At 34.9% G+C, this 16,132-nt stretch overlaps 1 protein-coding gene across 1 annotated transcript in view; it reads right to left on the bottom strand.

Annotated features, from left to right (window-relative positions):
• LOC137390594 (serine-rich adhesin for platelets-like) overlaps positions 1-16,132 on the bottom strand; it is a 90,599-nt gene that overhangs the window by 52,114 nt on the left and 22,353 nt on the right. The window contains exons 11-12 of the mRNA XM_068076923.1: positions 11,402-11,502; positions 9,143-9,338 (exon numbers count right to left, since the gene is read on the bottom strand). Coding sequence (XP_067933024.1) covers positions 9,143-9,338; positions 11,402-11,502 — 297 coding nt within the window. The remainder of the gene's footprint in view (positions 1-9,142; positions 9,339-11,401; positions 11,503-16,132) is intronic.

Raw genomic sequence — 16,132 nt, 5'->3', positions numbered from 1 at the left:
TTGGTAGACCTGTGTTTGGCTGGCTATATCTCAGCTTCTGGTTGGTCAATCTCCTTGATTCTTTTTTTAGAACATCAGTCAACACCTCAAGATAAATAATAAAGCATAAAAATATTATGCTTTCTCTATTCTTTAACAGAGATATTCAATCAGTTTGAGGGCTGGTTATGCTTATTGCAACGTTTTGAGTAATAATAATAAAATCCTGTGTTCTGAATGCGCTGCGAGTGATATTGTCTGAAGACTAAATTGCAATAGATATGTGAATACATACAAAACTATTATATAAAACTTAAGCTCATAAATTACGAACAATGTAAGCAAATATAGCCAATGAACAAGGAAAAGGAAGAATACAGGCAATCTTTGGTATGCTTGTGTTAAACAGTTCGCACCAAGATATTTGATTCATCAATCGCGACTTCACTCAATCACTGCTTGTTTTCAAGTCATTTGCAATGATTGTAAATATTTAACTCCTTACAACATTGAAGACTTAGTTAAACATCAGAAATAATATTTCGTATTTCTGATATACATATAAATATATTCATATACATAAAAATATAGCTCCTCTAACGGTGTTCCATCTAATATCCGTTCTCTTAACAGAAATATATATATACTGCGCAACAAATATATATATATATATATATGTATATACATATATATATATGTATATATATATTTACATATATATATATACATATATATATACATATATATGTATATATATTTATATATATATATACTATATATACTGTATATAATGTATGTATGCTGTATATGTATATAATGTATATATTATACTGTATATGTATAAACTGTATATGTATAAACTGTATATGTGTATACTGTATATGTGTATACCGTATATGTGTATACCGCATATGTGTATACTGTATATGTATATACAGTATATACATGATATGTATATACAGTATATACAGTTTATACATATACAATTTATACTGTGTATGTATATATTGTATACACCATATATTGTATAAAAACATACACCTATACATACTGTATAGGAATATGTTTCTATACAGTATATAAACATGCTCTTATACTGTATATATACAGTATATACACAGGATACATACAGTATATATACTGTATATATACAGTAAATATGTATACATACAGTATATACACACAGTATATATACATACATAGAGTATATATACATACAATATGTATGTATATATACATACATAGAGTATATATACATTCAATATGTATGTATATATACATACATAGAGTATATATACATTCAATATGTATGTATATATACATACATAGAGTATATATACATACATACAATATGTATACATACAGTATATACACAGCATATATACATACAGTATATATACATACATACAATATGTATACATACAGTATATATATTATTATGTATACTGTGTATATGCTATGTATTACACATGTTACCGTGTATATAATATATATTACGTATATATAGTATTAATTATATATACTATTACTGCTATTGTGTTACAATTACAGTAGTTTTAAATGTTCAAATTTTCAAACAATCACAAAATTCGGTATATGTAAACGTTGAGACACTAAAACATTGGATGGTATGAGGCTTGAACCATGACATTCAACTCACTTCACTCTAACTCTAACCAACTTAGCCATTTAGCCAGATTTCAAAACCTCAGAATAATTGTACCAATCAGAGAATAAATATTCTTTGTGACCGCAAAAACGAACAGATAGATGGACAATGACCAATAATATATGGTATGAGTTTTGTAAAGCTCAAATAAATTATTGCGCAATCAAAAACCAGTTTAGATGAAACATTTATAAAGTTAAAGCAGAATGTTCTGAACCGTCATCAAGGGACCGCATTTCTAAAACAGTCCTACTATTTGTTCTGAACCGTCATCAAGGGACCGCATTTCAAAAACAGTCCTACTATTTGCTCTGAACCGTCATCAAGGGACCGCATTTCAAAAACAGTCCTACTATTTGCTCTGAACCGTCATCAAGGAACCACATTTCAGAAACAGTCCTACTATTTGTTCTGAACCGTCATCAAGGGACCGCATTTCAGAAACAGTCCTACTATTTGCTCTGAACCGTCATCAAGAGACCGCATTTCAGAAACAGTCCTACTATTTGCTCTGAACCGTCATCAAGGGACCGCATTTCAGAAACAGTCCTACTATTTGCTCTGAACCGCCATCAAAGGACCGCATTTCAGAAACGGTCCTACTATTTGCTCTGAACTGCCATCAAGGGACCGCATTCAGAAACAGTCCTACTATTTGCTCTGAACCATCATCAAGGGACTGCATTTCTAAAACAGTCCTACTATTTGTTCTGAACCGTCATCAAGGGACCGCATTTCAAAAACAGTCCTACTATTTGCTCTGAACCGTCATCAAGGGACCGCATTTCAAAAACAGTCCTACTATTTGCTCTGAACCGTCATCAAGGAACCGCATTTCAGAAACAGTCCTACTATTTGTTCTGAACCCTCATCAAGGGACCGCATTTCAGAAACAGTCCTACTATTTGCTCTGAACCGTCATCAAGGGACCGCATTTCAGAAACAGTCCTACTATTTGCTCTGAACCGTCATCAAGGGACTGCATTTCAGAAACAGTCCTACTATTTGCTCTGAACCGCCATCAAGGGACCGCATTTCAGAAACGGTCCTACTATTTGCTCTGAACCGCCATCAAGGGACCGCATTTCAGAAACAGTCCTACTATTTGCTCTGAACCGTCATCAAGGGGCCGCATTTCAGAAACAGTCCTACCATTTGCTCTGAACCGTCATCAAGGAACCGCATTTCAGAAACAGTCCTACTATTTGCTCTGAACCGCCATCAAGGGACCGCATTTCAGAAACAGTCCTACTATTTGCTCTGAACCGCCATCAAGGGACCGCATTTCAGAAACAGTCTTACTATTTGCTCTGAACCGCCATCAAGGGACCGCATTTCAGAAACAGTCCTACTATTTGCGGTCATACAGCGAATTCATGAATAACAAATTACGAAACGATATTGCTAGATTGTCTGACACAAAACCAAAAGCATTATGGTAGCCTAAGCTCAAATGCTTGAGCAATAATGCTAATTACCGCTATTACCGTTGTGTGGTACTACAAAACTACCGATTGTACTCTTCTCGCTGCCTGCTGTTTAGCATTGATGGGGCAAGAGCTTGTAATCTATCAACATTGCGAGTTAGCAGAAACATAAACCTTAACTTATATCAACTAGAAGAGCTTGGCAAACTGGCCAAAGGAGAAACCATTTCATTCAGACATTTAGTTGTTCTGACGAATGCAGCACAACAAGAGAGTAAAACTCAAATATCTCTGATAGCTTATTAAACTTCGGCCGGCATCAAACTGCTTATGTGGGGCACAAGAAGCAAGCAAAGTAAACGCTGTCAACAGTTGATATAACTCTACTGTTTCTAGGAGGTCGGGTGCACTTCTGGGTCACAGCTTCTCTCCCATCACACTGCAGTTCTTACAGCCTTAATGAAGTATTGTGCCACACAGCTAGCTAAATAGCGAACAACTTCTTGATTCAAACTACTTCAAGTTTATTATGTCGATTCGTAACACAACTATTTTTAAGTTCTATAAAATACTGATTTATCTTCATCGAAATCAAAGAGCATACCAATGACCTGGTTAAATACTGCATCCTAAAATCTTGAGCAATTCATACAAACAGATTGAATACAAATGGGCTTCTTACCTGTAATAACCAGTGAATACTATTCAAAGTTAGTACAAATAAATGAACAGTTATTAAAACAAAACTGTCATCTGATGGTGACTTTATGCCAAATTAAGGTGTTCCGAAACAAAAGACACTACTTACATGTAAACCAGTCTCAGTAAAAGCCAACACCCTCTGACCAAATTAATAGTTGATAAAAATACAAGAAAACTCACTAGTTAAAATCCCCATAGCACTCAGTAGAAAGATATAACATTTAAACTATTCTTTGCTTCAAACGGTTTTTTGCCAAAACTGAACAGAACACAGAGTAATCAAAGCTTTGTTTTATCTCCTCATAAAAGACGCATGAAAAAAGACTGTTTAGTCATATGACAATATCTCAAATGAAAGAAACCATGTCTCTCTCGTTAAATTCGTGAAACTTGTTTTATCAGGGTCCCGTGTAGTCTAAAGAGGAATGCTCGCATTTTACGTTTTATAGCAACCATTTTAACAAAACTTATAATTAATGATAATTCATTTTTATTTTGCTAAATACTGCTAGGATGATATTCTAACATACTCATGTTCTAAAATCGAGTTATCAATACTTAGACTTATCAAGTATATATTAATACTTAGACTTATCAAGGATATATCAATACTTAGACTTATCAAGTATATATTAATACTTAGACTTATCAAGTATATATCAATACTTAGACTTATCAAGTATATATCAATGCTTAGACTTATCAAGTATATATCAATACTTAGATTCATCAAGTACATATCAATGCTTATCATAGAGTTGTAGTGAATTTCAAAGCATCATGGTTAAATTAAAAATTGCAAGGTTTATGTGGTCTCTATTTTAACCCTGGAGCTGACTTGAGCCGAAGGCAGCATGAGACTGGGCCTGAAGCACCAACCGGCAATTCTAACAACACGATTGCCATGTGGTATTCGGTTAGCATTCATCTTCTATAATAGTTACAGTAGTTACTAAAAAAATTAAATAGATTTGATAGAATTTAAAGATGTTAATTCTATAAAAAAAAGGAAATTTCAAATGTTTCTCACTACTATGAACAAAGTTACTAGTAAAACCAAAATATTGATATAAGTGATATGATTGATATAAAACTTGTTTTTATTTGCTAAAAATTAGAGAAAAAGCCATTTTAAAATTCATGACACTCGTTTGATTAAGTCCTGAATTGCTTAAAAAAGCACCAGTGTCTTCCCTCTAATGACAACCATGTTTAATAGAACTTGTGAAAAAGTGTGTTTTACTACGTTTTTTAACTTCCCTAAAATAGATTGTTTTATATATCTCTAAACACGTATGCATTCTGCGCATCGTGTATAACATCAAAAGTTAGCAATTCCATTTAGATTTCCATTGCATGACAGTACCGACTTGGGCTGACGGTAGCAAGAGTACCTGGGTAGAGGACAAGCAACAACTGGGCTACAATATAACTGCATCTCAGAGAAGTATTCATCCTACAGGGAATGCATGATAATACGGATGCATTATAATAAGGAATCAGAGCTGTAAATAAACAGTAACTGTAAGACACTGAAGATCTCTTAAGGCCACTAATTATAAAATAATTTAAATAACTTATAGATTTTTGTTGTTGAAGACAAGTTCAAAAAAGGGTGAATATCATTCTGAAACTGGTAATGATGGCAAACAGCACAGGGAATGAAACTCAGTTGGTGCCAGTGTGCAAAGGTTTTGACGAAATATGTTCACCGGTAGCGTACGAGGTTGTCATCACCATCATCAATGCTGTGGCTCTCATTATCAACACGCTGCATCTCACAATCCTTCGAAGAATCACTGCTGTGTCGAAGGGAACCAAAGCTAGCACATCACAAGCATACCCCTTTCTGATTCAACTTATCAGCTTGGTTGACATCCTTTGCGCCATAGCAAATGTGATTAAAGTGAACTGCATTCTCCACCGTCTGCTCTCACTCAGACCTAAACAGGTTGGCATCGCTTTACTCATCCTCGAGGACTGCATATTGATGTTCCGCTACCCTCTCCTAGTGATCGCATGCGCAGAACGCTACGTCGTTCTTCATCACGCGATGAGGCCAGCATCTATTTTCTTTAGCAGATTTTGTAAACTTTGGTGTTTTTTGGCCTTTTTGATAGTTTTGGCTTTGTACTGCACCAGAGCTTTAATAACTGCAACTAAGTTTTGCATTCACCCGATCGTGGGAGTGCTGGCCAACTCGACAGCGAGTCTCTGCATCTTCATGCTGTCTGTCCTCGTACCTGTGTTGATAGCTAGCATAATGATTCTCCTGTCGACAAGGGAGATGAGAAAAATGAAAAGACGAGCTTCAACCACTGAAAATGAACGCTACATACAAAAATCGACAACCTATGTCTTCATCATTACGGCTACTTTCTACGCGTGCTTCGTACCCGCAATAATATCAGTCCTCGTGAAGATCGTCGGAAAGATTACGACACCTTACACAGCGATGGTCGTCAACATCGTTACAAGCTGCTATGGAATTACTAATACTATCATCTATGGCTGGAAGCATGAGCGCTACAGGAAAGAGCTTCTTAAGATGTTTCACCCATCTAAGAAGATGAAAGAAAACAAAGTCTCCTCAGAAGCACCCACCACCGAATCTAATGTTGATTGAACTATCTGTGATCAACAACTATGTGTTGTATTGTGTGCACCTTTAACAGATAGCTTGTACACACCTATCAAAAGGTGTGATGGTCAGTTATTAACCTACATTGTAGCACAGGCAATCGTACTACTTCTTTCTTTTTGTGCATATTGACTTAATGTTGAATAGTTGTATGGAATATCAGTGCACCAATATATCTGCTATTATATGATCACGTTCAACTGCATCCGGTCAAGCATGTCCACGTTAACAAAGTTAACTAAGAATCATCAATGTAAATGCAAATTTTACCAGTAAGATTAAAAGATTCCTACAGGTCCCTCTACTAACACCAAGCATTACATATAGAGTTGACTTCATACAAACGTAAACATAATCTGCTTTAGCCTCACCTCATAACTTTAGCTTAACGCCCAGTTTAAATAACGACCATAGCGTTATCAAATCATTTGCTACACTTATAAAAATTTATAAGTTATATACGTAACAATAATCTATCAAATGCTACTATATATTAAAAAGCAAGTGACATAAAAAGCAATGTTTATAATACATGCAGAAACCAAAATAAAAACTTTAACATAAAATATTTAGCATCCTTTGCTTGGCCTCAGCTCCTAATTGTGATCTGATTATGCTTTGATTTGGACTCATTGCAGCTTTTTCTGGTAGTCGAAAATCCTCTTCGGTGTTTTCTGACCTGAAATCTTGTTTATAACTGCAGAACTAGTCCAGATCGGTGTCCAAACAATCTTTCTAGCCAATCAAAAACATAAGTGTAACTATTTTAAATACTTTTCACGTTAAGAACGAAAAACTTTTAGCACACGTACAGCTTGCAGATGCGCGCTAAGCACAAATATTGACGTTAAAATTGTAATATAGACCGTATCGTAATTACTCGTCGATAGTTAATTGCTATATAACAAATTACTAAAATTTATAATTCAAGCACCGAAAATCTGATCAAATTCTGATGCATTTTCTACGTGATTTTCTTTGGTTGAGCATTAGGTAGTTCGAGTGAAGAGGCGATCGAGCGCTGAGGTTCCACTGCACTGTTGTTACAAAAAGTGTCAGGGGGGCAACTGCACTGTTGCTACAGAGAGCGTGAGGGGGCCCCCTGTACTGTTGTTACAGAGAGCGTGAGAGGGCCCACTGTACTGTTGTTACAGAGAGCACCAGGGGGCCCACTGTATTGTTGTTAAAGAGAGCGCCAGGTGCCCACGGTATTGTTGTTACAGAGAGCGCTAGAGGACCCACTGTATTGTTGTTACAGAGAGCGCCAGGAGGTCCACTGTATTGTTGTTACAGAGAGTGCCAGGGGTCTCCACTGTATTGTTATTACAGAGAGCGCCAGGGGTCCCCACTGTATTGTTATTACAGAGAGCGCCAGGGGTCCTCACTGTATTGTTATTACAAAGAGCGCCAGGGGTCCCACTGTGTTGTTATTACAGAGAGCGCCAGGGGGCCCACTGTGTTGTTGTTACAGAGAGCGCCATGGGGCCCACTGTATTGTTATTACAGAGAGCGTCAGGGGGCCCACTGTATTGTTGTTACAGAGAGCGCCATGGGGCCCACTGTATTGTTGTTACAGAGAGCGCCATGAGGCCCACTGTATTGTTGTTACAGAGAGCGCCATGGGACCCACTGTATTGTTGTTACAGAGAGCGCCAGGGGTCCCACTGTATTGTTGTTACAGAGAGCGCCATGGGGCCCACTGTATGGTTGTTACAGAGAGCACCTATTGGAGAAAAGTCTAACATTCTTTAGTTTATAAGGCAGTTTTTGCTATTAATTTTTATCACATGACTGCTTTCCAAGAATAACATTTCAACCTTCTTTGGGAGATCTACCATTAAAAACTTCTTCATCCAGCCAGTATTAAAAACTCTACCCTACTCTAAAGATATTCACTATTTGTGATTCGCTGTGCTAAGCACGGGATGAAAAACATTTGCTATCTCTCGCACAATCTAATCAGTTGCATCGCATTTACTATGTTGAATTGCATAATGCATTGGTAATTTTTGTATGTCATTATATGTGGCCTGGAATATACCAATCACGAAAGCTGCTAAAAATGCGCTAACTAATATTTAATTTTGTTCAGCCAATTGAAAGCGTTTCGTCCACGATTTCGGAGCGCACGCACAGCTTTGGCAATCATGTGAGTTACAGCCAAATATTGTAGCGCTTCCAATATTTTTGTATATTTTGTGATTTCGGCCGAAACATTCGGCATGTGTGTCCATACCTTTACTGTAGTTTGTTAGGGCAGTTCTGCTGGCTAGAATTGGTTATAGAATCACAAGGGTTCCCCAGTGCATAGCCAGTGCCTGAGTGAGTCATGGGCAAAATTATACCGAAGGAATATTCTATACTGGAATGTGTGCAATGGAAATGCGGCACATTTCCATCAGAAATCAGCAAAAATTGAATACCAAAAATTGAATACCGACAAAAGCATTGTTCTAAATTTACAGCGAGTGCAAATAGCAGAAAAACACATACTCTATATTTTTACAAATCTTTGTAAGTCTTTTAGTATTTGTAAAAGGTGTGATTGGCCGATGCTCACCATGATTTTGGCTGCCATGCCATGGCCACATTGGCCTTGGCCACATTGGCCACGTTGCCCACCATTGAGTTAGACCATTTATTCAGCGTTTACGAGGCTAACGTTTGATTACTATTAAAACTGTTTTATCTGTTGATTAAACATTGACTAATACAAAGTCTAACCTTGCAAGTCCTGGGGCTCTCCAGATCTCAATCACATCAGAAAACACAGTAATCTCTCTCATGTCCCGACACTTGGCATCGCTAGCAAATACAGCTACATATTGGTCTCCCTTGAGCACCTCATTACCAGTCTGTCTGTCGACTGGACACCAGCTAGCAGCCTTTATTGCTCGTCCAACATATGTCATATAACCACCTGTAGTATAAGGTAGTATAGTAAATGATATTGTCATAAGTAATATGATAATATAGTCAATAATATTGTCATAAGTAATATGATAACATAGTATATGATATTGTCATAAGTAATATGATAATATAGTATATGATATTGTCATAACTAATATGATAATATAGTATATGATATTGTCATAAGTAATATGATAATATAGTATATGATATTGTCATAAGTAATATGGTAACATAGTATATGATATTGTCATAAGTAATATAGTAAATGATATTGTCATAAGCAATATGATAATATAGTATATGATATTGTCATAAGTGATATACAGTGCACCCTCAGGATACGATTAGCCTGATGTATAATTTTTTTCACCTTACGAAGTAGAACATGATGATTTTTTCACCTCACCATACGAATCTTATTTCACCATACGAATTCAACCAAAATTTCGCCCGAGTTCGAATTTGGCAGTCGGTGTGCTTAGTATGTATGTCAAAACAACAAGAACACTGAAGCCAAAAACATTTTTACAACGCTTGAAAGAGACACGATGATTGTGTTCTCTCAGTTCAGCAATTCTTGTGTGTAAAACGGTAATATTTTCCTTTTAAAACTAGCAACAAAATTGGAGTTGCGATCCCTTCAAACAGAAGGTCAGACAACTTCTTTTAACCTGCCAACAAAAATCCGTTTTATTATGAAAACAGCATCATTCGGGCTTTTTTGCCGAATTAGTTTGAAAAAGGTTTTAAACGGGTTCGCTAAAAGTTATAGTGAAAGCGAAAACAGTTACTGATAAGTGATACAATTTTAGTGATAAAAAGTTGAAATTCAGTAAAATAGTTAAAAATATACACCAAAACTTCGCTTTGAAGCGCATAAATTACATAATTTTTTTATTATATGTTTTAATACATCAGAGTCTTGGCTTTTGAATGAGCCTATATTCAACACACAAAGAATAATACAGCTATGACAAACAGGGTGTCAAAAGTATGTCCTGCAAAAAAAACACTTGGTTCAGGTACTCAAAATGTGGCGTCATAATTCTCATTTAGCCTTAGGTCGTCGATCCCTTTCGCTGCTATTGAGGCTGCGCTTTTCTGTGACAATCTGTGTTATTTATCATATAAATAATCTGTACATGGAGAACTTATGACACTGAATCCTTTGTCATCTTCATTGGTTCTCTGGAGTTGTCCCACCTCTACCTGCCACTAGCGTCATTATCGTAGTTGATAAATATAAGCAGTAAGCAATGAAATAGGCGGTAAGAGCACACACCACCGCATATGAAAATTGTGACATCACAATTTCCGAGCCTGGAATTTTCAATGCCAGTAAACATTTCTGCGGTAGAGCTCTGGGGAAATCCTATAAACACCAACCGATGTCTGTGTCACCACGGCAAACAATAGCTCATTCGAAAGCCAAGACTCTGATGTATTGAAACATACAATAAAAAAATTATGTAATTTATGTGCTTTAAGTGTGTGTGTTTAGTGAACAACTCATTTGAGATGAATTCAAAGTTTATGATATATTCACATCTGTCTTGACGGTAAGAACTCCCTACAGTACTTTCTGCAAATGGTACATTATAATGTTACATTCTATTGCAGATCATAACCACTAAATACCCTAAATACAATAAAGTTACTGTAGGCAACTATAGTTACTAAGGTTAACATACTACTTTGTCACTAATTTTTAATATGTACAGCACTTGTATAAAATTTTGAAGATTTTTACCGGAGGATATTTGCATTATTTAATTACTATGGTTTCTATACCTCTACATACGATTTTTTCACCATACGATGCCAGCCCAGAAACAGATCAAAATCGTATCCCGAGGGTGCACTGTACTAGTCTAGTAGTATGAATATGCAATCAAAATCGTATCCCGAGGGTGCACTGTACTAGTCTAGTAGTATGAATATGCAATCAAAATCGTATCCCGAGGGTGCACTGTACTAGTCTAGTAGTATGAATATGCAATCAAAATCGTATCCCGAGGGTGCACTGTACTAGTTCAGTAGTATAATATGCAAGTAGGTGAACCAAACCTGAATGGGGAATCGTTTGTCCAGCATTTAGCTCATGAACCTTTGAATCGTCCTCAACTTGGAATCTAATGCTTCTGGTACTCGGCAAACTCGCAGCATTCCTATTTAAACAAAAAGTTACCGACAAATGAAAAAAAAACTTCTGCATGACATGGAAGTTTAACCATACATAACACAATCCTTAGGAAACATCCATCTTCCAGCAAATAGTTTACAGACCAACATGTTAGCGGCAATGACACCGATATATCTATACACCGATATATCTATACACCGATATATCTATACACCGATATATCTATACACCGATATATCTATACACCGATATATCTATACACCGATATATCTATACACCGATATATCTATACACCGATATATCTATACACCGATATATCTATACACCGATATATCTATACACCGATATATCTATACACCGATATATCTATACACCGATATATCTATACACCGATATATCTATACATCGATATATCTATACACCGATATATCTATACACCGATATATCTATACACCGATATATCTATACACCGATATATCTATACACCGATATATCTATACACCGATATATCTATACACCGATATATCTATGCACCGATATATCTATACACCGATATATCTATACACCGATATATCTATACACCGATATATCTATACACCGATATATCTATACACCGATATATCTATGCACCGATATATCTATACACCGATATATCTATGCACCGATATACCTATACACCGATATATCTATACACCGATATATCTATACACCGATATATCTATACACCGATATATCTATACACCGATATATCTATACACCGATATATCTATACACCGATATATCTATACACCGATATATCTATACACCGATATATCTATACACCGATATATCTATACACCGATATATCTATACACCGATATATCTATACACCGATATATCTATACACCGATATATCTATACACCGATATATCTATACACCGATATATCTATACACCGATATATCTATACACCGATATATCTATACACCGATATATCTATACACCGATATATCTATACACCGATATATCTATACACCGATATATCTATACACCGATATATCTATACACCGATATATCTATACACCGATATATCTATACACCGATATATCTATACACCGATATATCTATACACCGATATATCTATACACCGATATATCTATACACCGATATATCTATACACCGATATATCTATACACCGATATATCTATACACCGATATATCTATACACCGATATATCTATACACCGATATATCTATACACCGATATATCTATACACCGATATATCTATACACCGATATATCTATACACCGATATATCTATACACCGATATATCTATACACCGATATATCTATACACCAATATATCTATGCACCAATATACCTATACACCGATATATCTATACACCGATATATCTATACACCGATATATCTATACACCGATATATCTATACACCGATATATCTATGCACCAATATACCTATACACCGATATATCTATACACCGATATATCTACACACCAATATATCTATACACCGATATATCTATACACCGATATATCTATACACCGATATATCTATACACCGATATATCTATACACCAATATATCTATGCACCAATATACCTATACACCGATATATCTATACACCGATATATCTATACACCGATATATCTATACACCGATATATCTATACACCGATATATCTATGCACCAATATACCTATACACCGATATATCTATACACCGATATATCTATACACCGATATATCTATACACCGATATATCTATACACCGATATATCTATACACCGATATATCTACACACCGATATATCTACACACCAATATATCTATGCACCAATATATCTATACACCATTAGCTATTTTTGAGTTATATTAATAATTTTACTGGAATGATATTGCAAAAAAAATTGATACAACTCGTTTGTTGGTATGTCATGGATGATTGTGATGCAGATGAAGAATTATATGATGCTAAACATAATTTTGCAGATCATTTCAAGTCATGCAACGATGATGAGCATGTGCTCCATAGATATGATAGAGCATGTGCTCCATAGATATGATAGAGCATGTGCTCCATAGATATGATGAGCATGTGCTCCATAGATATGATAGAGCATGTGCTCCATAGATATGATAGAGCATGTGCTCCATAGATATGATAGAGCATGTGCTCCATAGATATGATAGAGCATGTGCTCCATAGATATGATAGAGCATGTGCTCCATAGATATGATAGAGCATGTGCTCCATAGATATGATAGAGCATGTGCTCAATAGATATGATGCTACTTGAAAGACTTTAAAAGCTTTTAAAATCATACAAATTTCTTTAGTTTTAGCCCGAAGAACTGTAAAACAATTTGTTTTTATATTTGGTGACATTTGCTTTGTGTTGTTGGACTTCTTTATTAGTGTTTTACCAAGTACATGTATCATTGGACTCTGAGCAAATTCAGATATAATAAAAGTTTCAAAAACTCCTTTCATTGGACAAATTGCCCAGAGATACTGACACACATTGACAAGGACGGCAAGGGTTCAAAGGGCTAAAAGGTCTTTGATTACTGGCTAATTGATCATTTTATTTATCGAGCAGAAAATCTGTCTTAAATTATCAGTACAGGCGCTCCAGGAATAGTTACATTATAGGTATTTTATGTTATAAAAACATTAAAATACATGTAAATTGCCTAATCCGTTCTAAGATCTTTTCAAACTCACCCATTTAGCCATACAAAAAAGAAAAACCTGACTAAATTGTTTTAATTAATTGGCTGTAACGTAACTGCAATATTATTGGCTCGCATCGACAACATCGGTAATTTTACAATAACTTGATGGAGAGGACACATCTTCGACGTTCCTTTACACCGATTTGCATATTTTTTTTAAAGAGCAAAGTCTATTCCGCAAAGTAAATCTGAAAACAAATACTTTGAGAGTCAACAATAAAGTACTACCAGGCGTCTATCTGTATTTAGGAGGTCAAGGTTAGAATAAAAGATAACTTTTGATGATACTTTATCTCGTGGCATTCAGATTGATGGATCGACGCCGTAACACTTGTACCAATCGATTGCCTTTTCACCTTCAAGTGTTTCATTGCGTAGCTGCCTATTTTCTGTTTTGTCGACGCATCTGACGAACTATCACGATGAACTAGAATGTTTTAGAATTTGTATAACAGATATAACAGTATATGCCTTTTCTCTCTTGCAAGGCGGCAAGATAGATTAGCATTCAAATCAAATTTGAGAGCTCACCTGACTTAAAACTTTACGTTATTTGGAATTTTTTACGTAGTACGAAGCAAAAACTTCACATAATTTTTTTACGTTATCTGGAATTTACATTAGAAGAGGTATACGTTATAGGAGCGTCTACTGTATACCATATAACCTCCATTTGAACGCCACCTCTATTTGAACACCACCTCTATTTGATAGCCACTATAAGAGAAGGGTTGAAAAATAGAGTGCGACCTTCTATAAGCATCTATAAAACTGTCTATAAACATTTATAAAACTGTCTATAAACATCTATACAACTGTATATAAACATCTATAGAACTGTATATAAACATCTATAAAACTGTATATAAACATCTATAGAACTGTATATAAACATCTATAAAACTGTATATAAACATCTATAAAACTGTATATAAACATCTATAAAACTGTATATAAACATCTATAAAACTGTATATAAACATCTATAAAACTGTATATAAACATCTATAAAACTGTATATAAACATCTATAGAACTGTATATAAACATCTATAAAACTGTATATAAACATCTATAAAACTGTATATAAACATCTATAAAACTGTATATAAACATCTATAAAACTGTATATAAACATCTATAAAACTGTATATAAACATCTATAAAACTGTATATAAACATCTATAGAACTGTATATAAACATCTATAAAACTGTATATAAACATCTATACAACCTATATATACACCTCTATTTGATAGCCATTATAAGAGAAGGGTTGAAAAATAGAGTGCGACCTTCATTTGACCGCCATTTTGACAATCTTTGATCTTTATGAAACCATAATATCAAATTATCAGTAGAAAAGTGAATTAATAAATATTAAAACCGTATTAATAACGAATCAGTTACATCAATCACAATCAATTCTTTCGTTGTCCAACTCCAAAGTCTTTTGTTTTTTTTTTTCTCGTTAAAACTTTGAAAGCAACACCATAGAAATAATTTATAACTGTTTAACACGGTCTTAATACTTTAAAGTATATGTATATAAAAACCGTTTACATTTACGATGGTAGATGAATGACTAGTTTTGTACCAAAGGTTACGTTTAGCGAGCAAAACTTTTACGCGTCGCATTTGTGCTAAATGCAACGCGTAAAAGCTTTACTCTGCCAAAAAATTGTTTGGACGCTAATATCGACTAGTTCATTAGTGCAGAAGAATAGTTGAGGTCAGAAGACATTGTGGAAGGTATAGGACAACCAGAAGATGATCGTTCAATCAAAAGCAACAATTAGAATGCGGCCATTCAAGCAAACAATGGAAATGTTTTTGTTTTAAAAAAGTTAATTTTTGTTTCTGCATGTAATATAAGTATGGTTCGTTTATGTCACCTGTTCATGAATATATATTTGTATCATT

The sequence above is a fragment of the Watersipora subatra genome, chromosome 3 (genome assembly GCF_963576615.1).
Source record: "Watersipora subatra chromosome 3, tzWatSuba1.1, whole genome shotgun sequence".
NCBI classification, from domain to species: Eukaryota; Metazoa; Bryozoa; class Gymnolaemata; order Cheilostomatida; family Watersiporidae; genus Watersipora; species Watersipora subatra.
The sequence above is the reverse complement of the archived record's forward strand: the minus strand, read 5'-3'. Positions and strand labels throughout refer to the sequence as shown.